The sequence below is a fragment of the Porites lutea genome, chromosome 11 (genome assembly GCF_958299795.1).
Source record: "Porites lutea chromosome 11, jaPorLute2.1, whole genome shotgun sequence".
Classification (NCBI taxonomy): domain Eukaryota; kingdom Metazoa; phylum Cnidaria; class Anthozoa; order Scleractinia; family Poritidae; genus Porites; species Porites lutea.
In genome coordinates, this window is record NC_133211.1 from 11917678 (window position 1) to 11934765 (window position 17088).

The following is a 17088-nucleotide window of genomic DNA, read 5'->3' on the forward strand; positions in this document are numbered from 1 at the left end:
TTCTTGTCATTTTTCACAAGCGATAAAGTTCGGTTCCATAATTGGGGCCTAGAAACAAAAATGAAACAACTGAGAACTAAATACAGTTGTTTTCTAGATAATTTTAATACTAAAAACTTAACCACTGTCAAAATACTCCTTTATTTGTCAACATCTTTATCTGTTGATAAAACTAGGCTTTCAAAGCCATAAATCTTCCGTTATAATTCAATTACACTTCCAAAAAGTATGACATACATTTTCTACATTTTACGTGCACGTTCTATGCATTAAAAGACATTTTACAACTCTGAGTTAATTACTATATCACATAAAATTGGAGCCGTTATTTAAACGTTTACACAGTAATTTAATCACTAAATTAAAACTGCTACCCTGACTTCGTGTGTCTATATATCAAACCAAGAGATCAAACTAAGAGATATGTGAAAGAACCTACAAAGTTCAGTTCTTTTTCAGCCCTTTCGCCCTGGGGACTCCCACATGAAAGAAGAGGTCGAGGCTGCACTATCAGGCAACTTAAGCGCTTTCTTAACGATCGCAAAATTGATTTAAGTGTGAAAATAACAGCCCGTCTTGCTCTGTTTCAAGTTTGACTTAATTTCAGAGAGCGACACCGTTGTCATTTGTAATGCTCTTTCTACGACAGTTTGTTGTTAAAAGTACGTAGTTATAGTAACTGAACAAAAACAGGCAAACCATCTAATAAACCGCGCCAGGATCTAGCAGATCCTTCACTTGTTCTGACGAGCAAGGCAAGTGTATGCGAGAAAAATGGCTACTAAGAAAATATTAAGTTTCTCTTATCATGAATGAAAGACAATTCCATTCGCTCCACAGCAAAACAAGATAGTGACCCCTGGAAGAGGCCTCCGAAATTCTTAAAAATTAGTTCCGTATTCAATCGCGCGGGAGTCCCCTACGTTTTTTCTCCCCTCTTACGCCTCCGATCTATAAACACCTTTAGTAATCTTTATATTGCTTGTTAGTAAACTAAGTATTAAATATGCTTTACACATAAAGTTAACCTTAAATTAAATTTCGGGCATAATTACTAGAACATCATTTTATGACATGTTCAGTTTAGAAAAGTTAGAGTTTACCGAGATGTAAAAACCTGCCATGTTTTGTTTGGTTCCTGTTTACTATTTTTTTCCATTCTTTTTTCTTATATCTTTTGTTCTCTGTATTGCGGCGACACGCACGAGATTCGACAGGTTTTTACAACGAGAATAAGCTAAAAGCCTCAACATTGTTCTATGTTTGCAGTTCTCTAAAAGCGGTCGCAAAGTCAGTAAGAACATAGTTGACCACTTTTTATGACTTCAAAAGGCCACAACTCTCGATACTACAGGGAAGAGAAGAGAGACCTTTGTAAACGAAGGGTGTGGCGTTTGGAGGGGAACAGAGGGCTTTATTTCATCGAATCCAAACACTTCGGATTTAATGAACTAAGAATGAGAAGTCATATTTTATCACACGGACAGGGTAAAACTGGAGTATCTTACAACAGAGAGACCAGAAACTCTGTAAAAACACACAAAACTGAGCAACTGCCTCATTTTTTACCATCTGAATTTACAGTAAATAAAGATATTGACATAAATAATTTAATGACGTTGGGTCATTTTTAAATGTAAACATCTTGGATAACTTACGTAATATGATTGTATTACAACTAACAGAGACTCACCAACGGTTAAAGGCCCTGCAAATAGTCAATAAATACATCATTTTCTTTTTAGACGGCATTACTGTTGTGCCTTATCAGTTAAAGACAAGTGAGACGGTATAAACGGATAAGAAAGACGCACCCGTAAAGCTCTGAAAAGATCACCTTGAAGTTTGACTATAGTCCCTCTATTGAGGGAAATATATAAATGAAAGAATTATGAGACTTTTAAAAAGACGAAAGATGTTATGAGAAGTCTTGAAATACAAGAGAAACTCCTGAATCTGATCCTGCAAAAATTCAGGGACGTTTAGCATTCGGAGAATGATCGTTTAGATTACACATTAGGAACCGACTGGGCTGTATTACATCCCACTTGTGCCGGACTAGAATGTGATACACCTTGACACCGTCATCATAGATCTCTTTAGAAGATCTCTGGAGCAACCCGGTACGGGAAGAACCCGTGTCGATACTATCACCAGTGATCACATAACATGGCTTTGTCGTCTGCTGCTATTGCTTGACCAGTGCCAGCGTGTTGGTCGCGTAAAAGCTGTCACTCTTCTTCTCCTTCCGTTGTCGTCATGTTCCTTCGCCGCTGATTTCATTTGTTTTTTTACCTGGTCGTCAATGAGGGAAGCCATATCAAACTAAAGAGAAGACAAAGACAGAGGTTATTTTGGCTGTCGGCGGACTAATACATAAACCCTTCAATCCCTTAGGATGATCGGCAGCGTACTTCTCCTTCTAATATCAATGCTGGGGGAATCGGGGTTGTACACTGTAACCATAAGTTAAATACTTTTGATATTCATACAACTTCTCCTCTTCTGTATAAGAAACCAGCCGGGTAAGAAAGGAGAACCTAAATTTTGATATAAGGGATTAAAGAGTTTAAACATCTCACTCACGTGTTGACAACAATTATCGCTGGATATTTTCGGGAAAGTGATAAGAAACATTCGTATTACTTTTCGAAAGTCCTCAGAAGCAAGAAATGATAGCAAAAAAAAAGAGCCGATGGGTCCCCGGAAGTAATACGATAATTCGCACAAATTAGACCATTCAACCTACCTGCCAATCTTCTAGCTGTTCTGAAAGTAGTAGTTTTTGATGAATGGCCTCCTTCAATTGCTGATCTAGTTCCTCTCTGTCTTCTTTTGTTCTCTGTAATTCCATGGATATCTTTTTTTCCCTGAAATCACAAAAACCAGACGTTAGTCGTAGGGTTTTATTAATGAACTGGGCAATGCAAAAATGCCCTGGCAACAGTTGTACAAAGATCTGTTCCAACCGATTTCCATTACTTCTACAAAAGAAATGAAAGAAGCTACAAGCCCGAAAGCGCATGCGTCGATGCTGACCACGATGATGACGACCAGCAGGAACTTGGTAGTAATAAATGATGATGATGATGGTGACGATGATGATGCGACCGAAAGTTCCGATTACAGTACTCACAAAATGATAACATGATACCATTTAAGTACACTGGAACCTCGATAAAACGAAGGGCCAAGGGACTGGCAAAATATGTTCGCTATAACGAGGTTTTCGTTATATCGAGGTTCTTTTCCATATATTTTTCTTTTACTGGGGCTTGGAAAATCGTTCGTTATACAGAGGTTCATCAAATCGAGGTTCCCACACTGTATCGGTGTGAAACAGAGAGCTTTTTTAAACTGATTAGCTTACAAAGCGAAAACCCTTCTTAGATCAAAACTATAAAGAAAGCTGCGGCAAATCAGGGATAAGAATTATGGATTGTTTTGCAGACTTGGATCGCCTTATGGCCCCATGGAAAATGACATCAATTATCAGCACTGAAGCACACGTACCAAGGGCGAAACAGCTGTCCATGGCTGCCACTACCAGGGTGATATGGATGTGCACATGCGTAAGTTACTGGCGATACCGCGGAGTTGGTACGTGTGCATCAGTGCTGATAATTGGTGTTGTTCATAGAAAATAAGGCTGACGGATACGCCATTAAAGCAATAAATAGACAAATAAATACATACATGAAAATATGTATAGAGAAGAACCTGCCAGGGTATAGATTAGGTTGTGTGGCACTAATAAACTACTACTTATTACCTTTCTAAAGCATTTTTTCTTTCCTCTACCGCCTCATTGTACATAATATCAAAAGCCAACTGTGATTTGTTGCATTCTCCTTTCGCCAGTTGATTTCTTTGTTCCTTTAACCTCTCAATGGCTTCACTTCTTTCGTGAAGTTTCTCATTTAACTTAAGTATGTCTTCATCTTTCTTTCTTGAATCTGAGGTAGCCGCCTGGAGTTCTTGTTCAAGATTATCGATGCTCTCATGGGCTTTACAAAGTTGTTGCTTCAAATTCTGTAACACGAAAGGTTGGTAACATTAAGCAAGATCTTTTGGTATTTAATACGTACCTCTCTTTCTATAAGCTTTCCATGTTTTCACGTGTCTCTTAAGAAGCTACACAAGTATGTCAAGCCCCAACAAGAATACTTTCTGAGACCTTTTCGTATCAAAATAATCAGCTAAATATCAGGGATTTGAAAATACTGTTTGTGAGCATTTGGGCAAGTCTGGTTAACACCCACCATATATAGCCTCTGGGCATTCAAGCTCTCCTATTTGGGCGAGCCACGCGAGGACGCGAGTGAGTGGCGAAGCTGCGACCAGCGTGCTCTCGCGCGTGTAAACGACATTTAACTTAAACTACCCACTTCCCTCTTTGACAAACCGCAGCAACAGGTTTTATAGACTTTAATCTTCACCATGTCAAACCAAAACCCAACACTCCTACCAAGGCCTTGAAAGTTAATTCAACGATTTAATGTTTGTGCTACTTACCGTAGTTCGAGTGATATTATCACTAATCATCTCCTCCAGTACATCTCTGAAATTCTTCACAAACGTTGTGAGGCACCCCGGTTTAAAATCTGAATCAGAATGTAATTCTTCTACTTCAACTGAATCCAAGCTTTCGTGCGAACTTCGGAGTTCTTCGTATAACGCTCGTAATTCTTCGTGCGCTTCCTTGATCTCCTTTTTCAGCTATAACAAAAATAAAAACAACAGTCATTTTAGCAACATAAACAACTATTTGGCGTTTTTAATATGTCCTATTAGCCTTGTTAGTTATTACAATAAATCCATTCAGTTATTTTTGTTAAGTAAATCTGTGCAGTTGGTTCAACTGTTGACAGATAAGCAATTTGTGTGTTTGTTATTTGAAATTTTATGGCATATTTGTGTACGTCCTTTTGAAAGTAATGAAAAAAAAGAGATTTACTTTTCTTAGGATTATCAATATTTATTTACACGTCACAATCTTTGTCTTGTTACATTAACTATTTATTTAACTGTGACACATCATTCATTTCAAAAGTGTGCCTAATAATATTATGAGTGATGTTGAAAAATAACTTGTACAACTAAAAGTTAGATGACTTTATTTTGAATGCATTTTCCGTTTGATTTTCTTTGAGTATTGAAAATTTTTGTTATCTTTCAGTTTCGTTTCTTCACGCTTTAGGTGATGACTACCGTGGTAATAAGGACCTCTTCTCATGAATCTGATTGACCGGGCTTGCCCGGTTTCCAGGACGAGGAAAGGCCGTAAGATCCTGGGGATGAGTTCTTAAGCAAAAAGAGAAACACAAAGTTACAACTGAGGTGCCTATTTAAAGGGTAGACGAGATCTCGGAAACCTGGCCAGCCAACAAAACGGGGTTCACATGAAGAGGCCCTATAAGTCATTCCAAGAAAACAGCAAAATTACGCTAGCCTGTTCCAGGCGTTCAGTTTGTGGAAAGCGAGTTAAATCGTACGCGTAAGGGGAAAACGAGGGGAAAAAACGAGGTGAGACTGTGGTGAGTCTCCCCTTTTTTTCCTCGTCACCTTTTCGCCCGCGCGCTACTATCTGAACGCCTGCATGGAACACGCTAAAATTGCGCAAAGTAGGTTAAAATCACTGTCTCACCTGAGCGTTAGCTTTCTCCTCTTCCTCAAGCTGAGCATAAAATTCTCTATTTCTCGCTACAGTGCCCACCTCGAGCTCCACCTCATCTTCATCGTATTCCAAATCACTGTCATCTGTCTCTTCGTCACTGAGGCTGCTATACGGCCTGTGACGCTTGTTGGAGTTTAGTCCCAGGCCCAGAGAAGAAGATGCTTGTAATGGCTTTGGTGAACCGTGAAGACTGGCGACTGGTCTTTGCTCTGTACCAATCTAAAAAGAAATCGATTTCGTTATCTAAAAGGGGAATTTAGAAGTCTTAAATAAACACAGTGTTTATTGCGTTGAAAGTTATGTGGTTATTCCAGTCAAAGGGCGTGTTCTATATAAGTTATTTAGTGTGGTGTATTCAGTCAACTCTCTCAGTATAAGACAGTTACCTTTGGGACCGGAACTATGTGTTCGTTTTAGGTCTGTTTTAATGGGAGTCAGCTAAAAGGAGGAAAAAAAAGTCAGACAGTCTGGGTGTCTGTTTTAGCAAGGTGGCCGGCATCTTAAAGAGAGAGAGAGTCGACTGTAATCCAAGACGTTTTGTCTAGAGAATAATTATTCTCTCTTGGTAATATGAAAACGCCAGAAAAAATCCAGCTGAGGCCATTTCCTTAGTCAACAGAAGGTTTAACTCACTATTTTCGTCGTGCTCGCGTCTAGCTTTTTCAAATGATCACTGCCTGCATCAACTCCAATCACAGACAGGTCAGAGATTTCAGAAAATAATGATGTTCTTGACAACTGGTCCATTGATGCCTGTTGATGTCAGAAAAGGAGCACAAATGGAATACGATGGATCAAGAGCCATAGGATGGATGAAATAAAGAAATAGTGGAAAACTCCCTCCCATTCATTTTAATGTCTTGATACTCCTAGAATAATAACTGATTTGCTGTAGGCTAGTCCTTAAGATCAGAAGTGTGTAATATGACAAATATCTGTGTATATGCGAAAAAAATATATATATATAAACAATATGACATGCAGATGCCGTGTATCTAGTAGATAGTAGCGAGCCTCATCATCATCTCGGTTAGGTTGGTAAAAGCCGGTTAGGCAACAAACCAACCCCTTACAAAATATGAAAGTAAAAACTACATGCAATAATAAGCAGAATAGAAATATAGGATACATTTTGATAACTACTACCAAGAGCAAACAGCCACGGCTCTTGCTACTACTGGGCTCCTTTTGCTCTCCGCATAAGCACCCTAGCCTGTGCGCTACCGCCCCTCCCCTCAGAAAAAATCGGGGAGGGGTGGCTTTACGCAGGCTAAAATATTAATGCACAAGTAAAAAAAAAACATTTGGCGGAAAGGAGCTGAAACTGTGAATGAATATTTTACCTAGACGAAAACTGACAGACTAACTGAAACTGTGATTAGCGGGGTAACGCGGTGACGATGCGTTATTCCCAGGTCTCCCCAACACTTGTTACGTAAATCAAAAATGGCTGACAACGAGTTGTTGTTCAGGTCCCAGTGTGTTACTCTGTGTTTTATATATTTTGAATTCCTTGCAGCAGAAGAGTAAGCTATCATTTAAGGTAGGTATCATATTCTTTACCTGAAGCTTTATATCGTCGATTTGCTCCTGCAGAAACGCATTGAGATCCTTTGATTCGTTAAGTTCTTCTTCACAATTTGCCAGCTGTGAAGGGTGAAGAACGTAATTCAATAATTAGACAGACAAAAACTGTTATTATAAAGAAGAGACCATGTTAAATAACAGCAAACATGTATAGTAAAACTTTAGCAAATGACAAAAAGAAAAAAAAAACAGTCAATAAGCTTATATCCTATTGATTTTGGGTTATTTACATTGTGAATTCCCCATCCTATAAATGAACTATTTGATCTATCACATAAAATTCTCCTGGCCCTAGCTTCAAAGAATATATGTAACATATTTTCCAAAATTAAACAGGCTTGTGTCAAGTTGTGCAATCATATCATAACTCATAACATCGAGTTACATCAACCTTAGCCCATTGTTCTCCATAATTATATTTAAATAAGAGGAAAATTCTCCATCAGCCAGGTTGAATGGAGAAGGTAGCTTAATAATTACCTGCCCCTTGCTTGCTGTAAGTTTCTTCTCCAATGACTGATTTCTTGCTAAAAGTTCCTCTACTTCTTTTGAAAGGTTTTCTTTGGTTGCTGCGAGGTCTGAAACAGTTTGTGTCAAACTGAGCTTCTCTTCTTCAAGCGTTGCAAGCTGGTGAGATAATAATAATATTATTTTATTAAACATTGAAGAAGCTCTTAGGCTTTATGTTGCAGACTCGAACCCAGTTGCTTTTATTTGTTTGTGCTGTGATAATCGGAAGGATTTAGTGAGTTCACAGTGCATCAAGAGAAAGAAAGAAGAAAAACGCATTTCCTCCCTCTCTCTCAAGCTCCTTTCGAGCGTCAATTTTCCTTTCCATAGTCCTTTGTGAGAATAAATAGGTGGTTTGCTGGGTAAGAGTCTGTTGATATTGTCACAACATTTTGTCATACACCATAGGAAGCCATATTCTCAACAGTAGGTGATGTAGGGTGCCATCTCCTCTATTACTTCTAACAAAGAGTGCAGTGGAGCTATCTGGCCAAGAGGCCATATATGTAGTAGGTTCATAGAACTTTAGCTGGCAACCAACTACCTTTGACAACCCTCAGCTTGACAGTGGTAGTTCCTTAGTCTTGCAGATAGTACAATCACCGGAGTAATAAAAAGTTTAAAAAGACGCTAAACAAATATCAACAATGCAATAAAAAGCAAACAATGACAGTTACACCAGCTACACTAGGTCTAGTGGACTGACAGTACTCCTGCTATTAGTAATAAAAAGTTTAAAAAGACGCTAAACAAATATCAACAATGCAATAAAAAGCAAACAATGACAGTTACACCAGCTACACTAGGTCTAGTGGACTGACAGTACTCCTGCTATTAGTAATGTAATATGACTCATTGACTGATTTGTTCTCAGCAGTGTGAATTCAATTCCTTGATATTATTGTAAACACTGGTTTGCCTCCAGCCAGTTGGGATTTTTAACCCAATTATGTTTCTTTGATAATTTTTCCATGTTAGTTGTTTGCTCAGGTCCATTAGCCTTTGTTAAATAATATTTCTGCAGCAGGTAAATAATAGTATTAATATTATTTTTATTTGATTTAAAAAGTAAAAAAGTACCTTCTCCCAGAGTTCCTCAATTTCCACTTGTTGTAAACCATCATCATCAAAGCTTATTTTCCTGCTAAGCTGTTTCTTAAGGAGGCTATGATCTCTTTTAAGTTGTTCATTCTCTGTCTTAATCTAAAATCAAGACAAGGTACCAGTATTAATTAGCAGCTAATAATAAACTTGTTTAATTCCTGGAAATGTACCATCTTGTTGCTTGTCTCAAGGAAATTTAAGTGAAAAAAAGGTTAAGTCAAACTAAGAGCTAACAAGAGCCACATGTATAGAAGAGCTTATCCCATTTTTGGTCGTATGGCGTACACACATGTATATTAAACCCTAAAAAGAAAGTGACTCATTAGCTCAAAGATATGAAGTTTCATGTTCTTATGGCAAAAATGATATCTCATTAATTTGCATCACTTTTGTCACTTAAATATAAAATTCACATCCTCTATATTTTCCTCTATATAATGGCAGAGCTGCAGTAGTCTGTTATTGGGAACATGGTGACGTGAAACAAAAAAAGAGTAAATTATTAGTTGAATGAAAACATTCATTGATTCTTGGGGATTTGAAATCAAGGTGGATTCGAAAGATAATCAAATTTCATTTTATATTTTTGCAGCTTTCCATGTTGCTTTTCAATTGGAGTTGGATTTTGAAAGGTTCAAATGTTTCCCACAGACCACATGCTTTTTACTGTTTTAATTACTTTTTGGTTATAATATTTTTTTTTCTTTATAATCTATACTGTCATATTTATATTTTTTTCTCCTTAGCCTTGCTATTAGAGGAAAATTGCTTTTTCATTGCTTCAAAATAACCAAAGCATTCAGCTTAGAGGGATTCTTAATGTGGCTTCTAATTATTAAAAGTAAGCACAGTAAGACATTTAGGCACTTGAGGTTAATATGGTTTGAATTCTATTACCAATTCTAAGAGAATCCTCTCATGAAGTTGGTATTTCCAAACCACAAACTTTATGAATAAAATGCTATTGATAATTTATTGAAACAGAGTAAACATGTGTCTCGAGGACTTAGCTAACTTAAATCCCTCCTACTTTTTTAGGTAGATTAACTTTGAGAAATAATAATATTATTAGTAAACATCTGGCTTTGAGGTAATTTAAAAAATAATAATAATTAGAAGATAAATGACACCAGTTTACCTCTGTAAAAACGTAATAGTGATAAAACTTTATTTATATACCATTACATGTACAATTAAGTTTAAGCTTTACCTTGTGGGCTCATGTAATACAAAAATGTCTTCATTCTAATTAATTATTAATTACTTACACTCCCCACAGTCTAAAAATTAAATTACAACTGGTGACCTATAAAGATGTAGTAATAACATACAACTCTTACCAAATCTAATTTTTTTGTGTCTATGAACCACTGCTGTGATTTAACAATACACAAACCCTCCTATGTGTGATTGCAAAATTAATAGTGAAGCAGATGATAAGAAATTGAATATATTGTTTAAAACTTTTTTGAACACCTCAGATTAATATTTAAGAGCTTTATTCCACATTACAACTCTGTGGGGCATAAATAATGACAGCTTGAATTGTCATCAGTTTTAGCCAACTAATTTGCATGAGGCCTGAAATTCAATGGATGAAACATTGCAGCAGTTTGTTTTCGGTTGCATATTGTCACATATCAAGAATTGTTCTGCGTGGTTATGCTACTAATGAGCTTGAGCAACCACAGTAATGATGAAGAGAATGATAAAATAAAACATGCAGCAGGTTTAACAAGCAAAACTAAAACTCTGAACATGCAGCACACTTTTTGGCAGTTTTTTGCCATCAATGCAAGCGTCGTCAAACTTGATCAGAATGGCAATGCGATCATCCCTTTAATTGTTAAGATTGTTGTTTCCTCAATAATTAACATTCATCATGACTTCAGTTTCTTTGGAAATACCCATAGGGAGGCTCTACCTTATAGAGAGTCAAAGAACATAACTAAATAATGGCTGGGACCAAATCAAGATGTCCAATTAAGGAAGGTGTCCAGTAAGGGGGGGTTGTAAGGTATAGTTGTATCCAAGGGCATTTGATCATTACAGTGCAATATTGAATGTCAACACATGCATGGAGCAATGTTATATTCTTGAGAAATCCAAGGCTAGTACTGTAAAAAAATATGTTCAGAAACATCTTCCAAACAGTTTGTTTTGATTTTTAACTTTCTCTTACTTGAAAGCCATGCATTTTCACATATTTTTGTTTGGTCATCATATTTCTGAATCTTGGAGAAAACCAAAAAAAAATGCTTGCTATCAAATCCTAACCATCTTAATTGGGGGCCACTGGAATGTGGAGTTAACGTGAATAAATTGTATATCAGCCAAGGTATAGATGAAACCAGGTAAACTAACATGTGTCAATGTGCCCAAAAGGTATTAAATAAACTTCATTTAAATTCATTCTCTTTCCAGAATATGGAAAACCAGTTTTTAGACCCTTATCTTCAACATTTGTAATCAGCTAAAGTTTTGAAAATCACCGATGTGTATTTGAGCATTATCACTGTTTTTTTAAATGTCATATTGATGTTTAGTATCAACAACGTGAGAAAAAGTGAGGAAAATATTAACTTTGCAGCAGCATAACACCTTGTATGGATCTTTTTCCCTGGACTAATAGAATCTAGTACCTTCAATGGTATACTGCTGTCTAGACGTTAATGCTGGAAATCTGATCAGGCTATCTAATTAAAACAATCACAGTTGGTTCTGAGTTGATATTGTTTTCTTTTTTGCTTTTTCTTTATTTTTCGCGATGTTTCAAGAGATAACTCATTATATTTGCTTTAGGTCAGACACTCCTCAGTTGTTATAATATCTGCTGAATATAGAACAATAAATTGACTCAAATTGGTCTGTTTCTATTGGGAAATAATATTATTCAGAACATTAAATGTAAGTTGAAATATTCGGTCTTATTCCAGAATGCTAAGGAGATATAGTATTTTAGTACATGTAGTTATGTGGGTGATAACGTATTTAAATAATTTTAAAAGATTCACACTGATTCACCATATCAGAAGCAACAAAATAGTAACACTAACTGAATGGAACTTGTATTCAAGGCTATAACCTCACAAAATATAGTTATCACTTTCATATTGAAACCTCCAAACCTTCCAGGGTGCAGTTAACACTTTAATTCACAGGTTTAACACTTACGAGTGACACACCACCCATCGCTACGGTCTAACTGAGAACACAACAGTCTGACAAATTTTGTTCTGTGTAAAATTAATTTCCACCAAAATGTGCAAGTGTTCTGTAAACAATGCTCAAGGTTAATTAGCAAAAAGCCTCAGATTAGGTTCTAATAACGAGAATAAAGGAAAAAAATGTCTGCCATTTCACCATAAAACTTGCTGTGGCCATGTTTTGGACTCATATGTAAGATTTTATAGTACATCCAAAGTGACTTAGTTATTTAATATTACTGGTTTCTGTGGATGCTCTGGGGTCTCTATATTCAAAAGTTTCCATAACACTTGTTTCTAAAAAGTGATAAAATGCTGTCACCAAAAAGGCCTATATTGCACTCACTCTGCACCTGATAATGATTGTTTGTGAGGGAAACACATAATAGAATCCTTTGATTTTGAGTCATTGTGGAAAGTTTTTCAAACTTTTTTTTTCAAATGCTTGGTCAACAGTCAGGGCTTAAGTCTACAAAACAACCACAAATAATAATATTGAATTTTACCACAGATCAGCATAGAGCACAACAGCGAATAGCAAAAGTAATCTTCGGCAAAGCAATGATTGTGAGCCAATATAACAATAGGAAGCAGTGGTATTTTGAAAATATCATTAGCAAAAACTATAAAAATGGAAATTACTGTGTGTCAATTGAGGCCCCATTTCACATTGAAACACTATTATCTCTTATATACTCTCTTATATATTTCGGAGCTGCTTGAGATTACTTCCATAATATGAAGCAGAGATATAAAACATAACAAAACAATATGCTATGAAGCGTCACTTTTAAGTTTAAAAACATTCTCAAAGCATAGACCCTCGTGCGTGACTTTCGTCTTCCTCACAAACAATGGATCAACCATTTCCCACAGAGTTATTATGTTAGACAGACTTCCTTCACATACATAATTTAAGAGCTGGTACATGTCTTGTTTTGTTTTACACTGGTACCTTACAAGAGTTACATTTTTTCAAGAAGCAATTAACTTGTCTAAATTCACCTTTTTAGTGAGCCCAAAGGCTTTACAATCATGCATTTTTTTGTTGTTTAAAATAGTGCTTACAGCATAATCCATGCTTCACTCTCTCTCTTGAAGACCCTTTGTCGTAAAAGGTAAACAATGGAACTTTCTTGCACATGGTTTACATAACTCTCTTAGTAGTACATGCAGACAAGCTTTTGTAGACCCACGAGGGACCTCTCAGTATGCTTCTTTTCTTTGTTATTAGACTTAAAAGGAGAACACGGCGAAGGGATTTATGCTTGTTTTCGAGAGTGCTATTTCTATATTGTGATATTGGTGAATTATCATTTAGTGCTCGTTTCAAAAGGACATACAGTTTTTATTCAACATAGAACATGAGAATATATCACTGCAAGATCAGTAACAGGTCAAAATAAATGGAGATCCAGAAGGAAAGTGGTACACAAACCAATGAAATTAAGCTTCTCGTACTCTCTAAGAATGAGGCCTATTTTGTAAAATCTTAGTCTTAAGACTGTTTATAAAGCTCTCGAAGGCACATAACTGACCGTCAAAACTTTCAGAGATTGACACGCACAATTGATGCAGTGGATATTGCAAATACCTTTGAAATCAACAACTGTAACCTCCACTTCCACTAACTTTTCCTCAAAAATTTGTACGCGGAAATCAACTTAGAAACTCGAGGTTATTTTGCGAAGAACATTAGTGGAAAAATTTCACATATAGTTAATGCGGTTCTTTGTTCTAGAATTCGCGTGAAGAGAAGAAGAGGCCCATCTATAGATATATAGTGCTTAGTCATGCATAGCCTAAAAATCATTACCCACCCGGAGATGACGGAGATAGAAATCACTGATTTTTAAAGGAGAATGACGTCCGCGGAATATTCCTGACCACGTTCAAGATAGTGGTCGTAGTTCGCCACATCAGAGAAAAAATCGTGTTTCAGATCGTTATGTACTTTGTCTCAAGAGCGCATAAAAGATCTTGTCAATGTATAAACGAGATTTGGCGACAATCCAATTCACGATATGGAATGCTGCAATCTTAAATAATTCCTCAAAAGCAATACGATTACCCCCAGAACACAACCAGACGAATCTTTTTATGTATCGGTTAAAGCTCAATTCGAGGTTTCCTATTTGATTCACTGCTCATTGTAGCGAATACAAAAACTGCGACGACTCTAAATCGAGCTACTTCCTCTATCTCTTATCGCTCGAATTAGCCATTTACAAGTTGGGATCGGGTTTCGCGAGGGTTTTGAGACACGATAAACCTAATCCGCCAAAAATAGTTAACTTTTTATTTACCCACTAAATTTCCGGAAAAAGACCCACAACATTTCCTTGTTGGTGCTCTTCCGAACACAAAATAATATTATCGTGGTCATATAGCTGGCTGCATTCGTGATTTTAAATAACAGCAAAAATTCCTTCTTTTTCAAACCCATCCCCGCCCGGGAAACTTCCCTCACTGTTCCTTTGTATAAACTGCCTCTTACCTTTTGTAAATCTAAGTGAAGTTGTTCGTTCTCTTCCGTGAGTCCAGCAAACGTTTCCCTCTTAGTTTGTTGGTCGTTTTTTGAGTTGGATTGCAGTGTTTTCAATTCATTTCGTAGCGCTATTAAATCAGATTGAAGCTCATGAACTCGCGAGTCATTTCCACCTTGTAAGCGTTCCACTTTTAATTTGAGCTCGTATTTATCTTGTTCCAGCTCCTGTTAAAAAGAAATATAAATTTGCGGTTAAAATTTTCCTTATGAAAAAAATCAACGGCACCGAAACATTATTGTTTTAGCTTACTAACAACCAGTTCCATTACAAAACAAATTCAGTCGCGCGTAATACTATAGAGGTCGGAAAAGAAATTTTCATTCAATACGCTTACTTCCACAACTTGAGAATATTCCTCTTGTAACATCTCATACTTCTGGTTAAGTTCTTCGTTCTTTTCCAATAAAGCTTTTCCCAGTTCAGCTGCCAGTAAAAGATCTTTCTCCTTCTGTGCTAACTGTCGATAAATGTCATCATCTCCTTCACCTTCCACATCTGCCAAATCTTGCCCGTCTTCGCTTATTCCGTTGCAAAAATCTCGCTCATACCCGCAGTTTTCTCCACCGAGATCTTGTTCAGAATGAAAATCGTCGACTCCAATTTCATAGTCGTTCATATCCAAAGAAATAGCGATTCGCGTTGGGAACTTCATTTGCTTTTTCTCCAACCGACCGCCATAATTTCCACGCATCAATAGGCAGTCGCACATGACCAAAAACAGAGAAGACGTAATGTTTTACGTCGAAGAAAACCAAATTTGCATGAAACTTGCCATTGTTTAGTGTTGCCGAGCGATATGTTGCCGAGAACCACTTAGCCAAAAATGCAAATTTGAACGAATTTATATTCACGATGGGTTGACCAATCGCGAGTTTTTCCGCACTTTCAACCAATCAAAAAACGGGGAAAGATTCTTTGGGGACCTGACAGCAAACGTAACTGAAAAGTACTAGATGCTTAAATATGACGTTATATTGTAAAAGTCAATACAATTTTACGAAAGTTTGCTTTGAGCTAAGTACACGTTTTTAGATTGCGATTCACAGCTGTCGAAGTGTAAACAAAAATGGAATGGAAAGTTGCAACATTATAGCTCGATTTTTTGTTCAATTTTTTGTGGATCTGACGGTTTTTAAACCAAAAACATGCTACTGAGTGTTTTTCTTTTTCTTTTTAAAAAATCCCATTTCATATAGAGATATTTTTATATTAAAATATCCCCATATGGTAGCTGTCTGCTTTTTATCAGTTTGACTGAGGGACGAATATAACCCTGCTTTTCAAGGTTCGGACCGAGAAACTGGTTCTTGACTCTAGTGGTCCGCTCTGAAAACTAAACATCACTGATGGCCGTTCAAAAAAGCTCCTGAGGCGTTGCGCTGCATTGTCCGCGGCGTATCTTTGCCGGTCGGTTTTCGACATGGATTTTGCGACTAAAATACCTTGTCACCCAAGGCAAGACTATTGCTAGAGAGCTATACTGAGCATCTTGTTGTTTCTAGGTTTTCAGACTGTACATGACGCGTGACACTTGTTTTAAATGACCCTGTCACCATTTTTGCTAATCAAACATGATAGGAAAAGAATAACTAATCCGCAGTAAATCGGACACCAGTTTAAAAAAGGTCGTCTTTTGTTTGATAAACATTGCGAAAGACTTGACATCTTTTGACGTTAAAGATTTTCTGGCAGTAATAAAGATGAAATGTCCCTAAGACGCGCTTCGCCGAGGACTGATTTATACAGCGGCTTTATACCTTGATATTCGATGTCTATCTCACCGTTATTATTCTGCTTACCAGAAGTAATCAGTGATTATGCATGAAGTAGTACGCTCGTCTTTAATTGAGTTGGCGTTCAAGCTTGATAACTGACTGTGGCCGAGCACCTGACTAACAAGTATACTACAAAAGAGTCTCAGTTATTCTTATTATTGTTTTATTATCATGATTAAATTTACCTTTGTTGTAAAAGGAGCAGCTTGACTTTTTTGCACACTTAGTACCGTGAAAATCTGCACACTTCTCGGTATGCTAATAAGAAAAGGCAGGTGACGCTTGTTGTTTGGAATGACATACGATCTAGCAGACGACCTCAACAATTCTCAATGCACGGGAACCTCTGTTTCTCTAATCTAATCAGCTAAAATCATCCTTTGTGAAGAACAAATTAATCCTGAAGATATTGTAACCCTAATGTCACCGTTTATTGATTTGTGTTACAAAATACAAGAAATATCTGAACGATCAGTTTATGGCATTTCAAACATCGACGGACATGTTCATGTCACTGCAATTGTAGCGTGCTCAGTTTACGGTAGTTTCAGTTCCAAAGGAAGTTCATTACTCCATTCCGTTGGAATGAATAGATTTTCAAATATAGAAAATGCTTTATTAATTGTTGCAATACGTTGAACAATCCTGTCAAAAATAGCTGTAGTATCAATAGTACTGTA

At 36.8% G+C, this 17088-nt stretch overlaps 1 protein-coding gene across 1 annotated transcript; it reads right to left on the bottom strand.

Moving 5' to 3' along the window:
- Nucleotides 1–122: 122 nt before the first annotated feature.
- On the bottom strand, nt 123–15361 carry LOC140952896 (uncharacterized). Its single transcript, XM_073402344.1, has 11 exons — nt 14968–15361; nt 14582–14797; nt 8855–8977; nt 7745–7891; nt 7241–7324; nt 6311–6430; nt 5648–5896; nt 4516–4719; nt 3773–4032; nt 2750–2870; nt 123–2325 (listed from the first exon to the last, which is right to left on the bottom strand). Exons 1-11 carry the CDS (start codon nt 15340–15342, stop codon nt 2161–2163), a joined length of 2064 nt encoding a protein of 687 aa, XP_073258445.1. The 5' UTR covers nt 15343–15361; the 3' UTR covers nt 123–2160.
- Nucleotides 15362–17088: the final 1727 nt, after the last annotated feature.

Excerpts from the sequence above, each read along its gene's own strand:
- LOC140952896 (XM_073402344.1), bottom strand. The coding sequence starts at position 15,342 with ATGTGCGACTGCCTATTGATGCGTGGAAATTATGGCGGTCGGTTGGAG. Across the intron at positions 7,892-8,854 it reads TTGAGGAACTCTGGGAGAAG|CTTGCAACGCTTGAAGAAGA; the intron begins GTACTTTTTTAC and ends TTATCTCACCAG. Across the intron at positions 6,431-7,240 it reads TCGACGATATAAAGCTTCAG|GCATCAATGGACCAGTTGTC; the intron begins GTAAAGAATATG and ends TGACATCAACAG.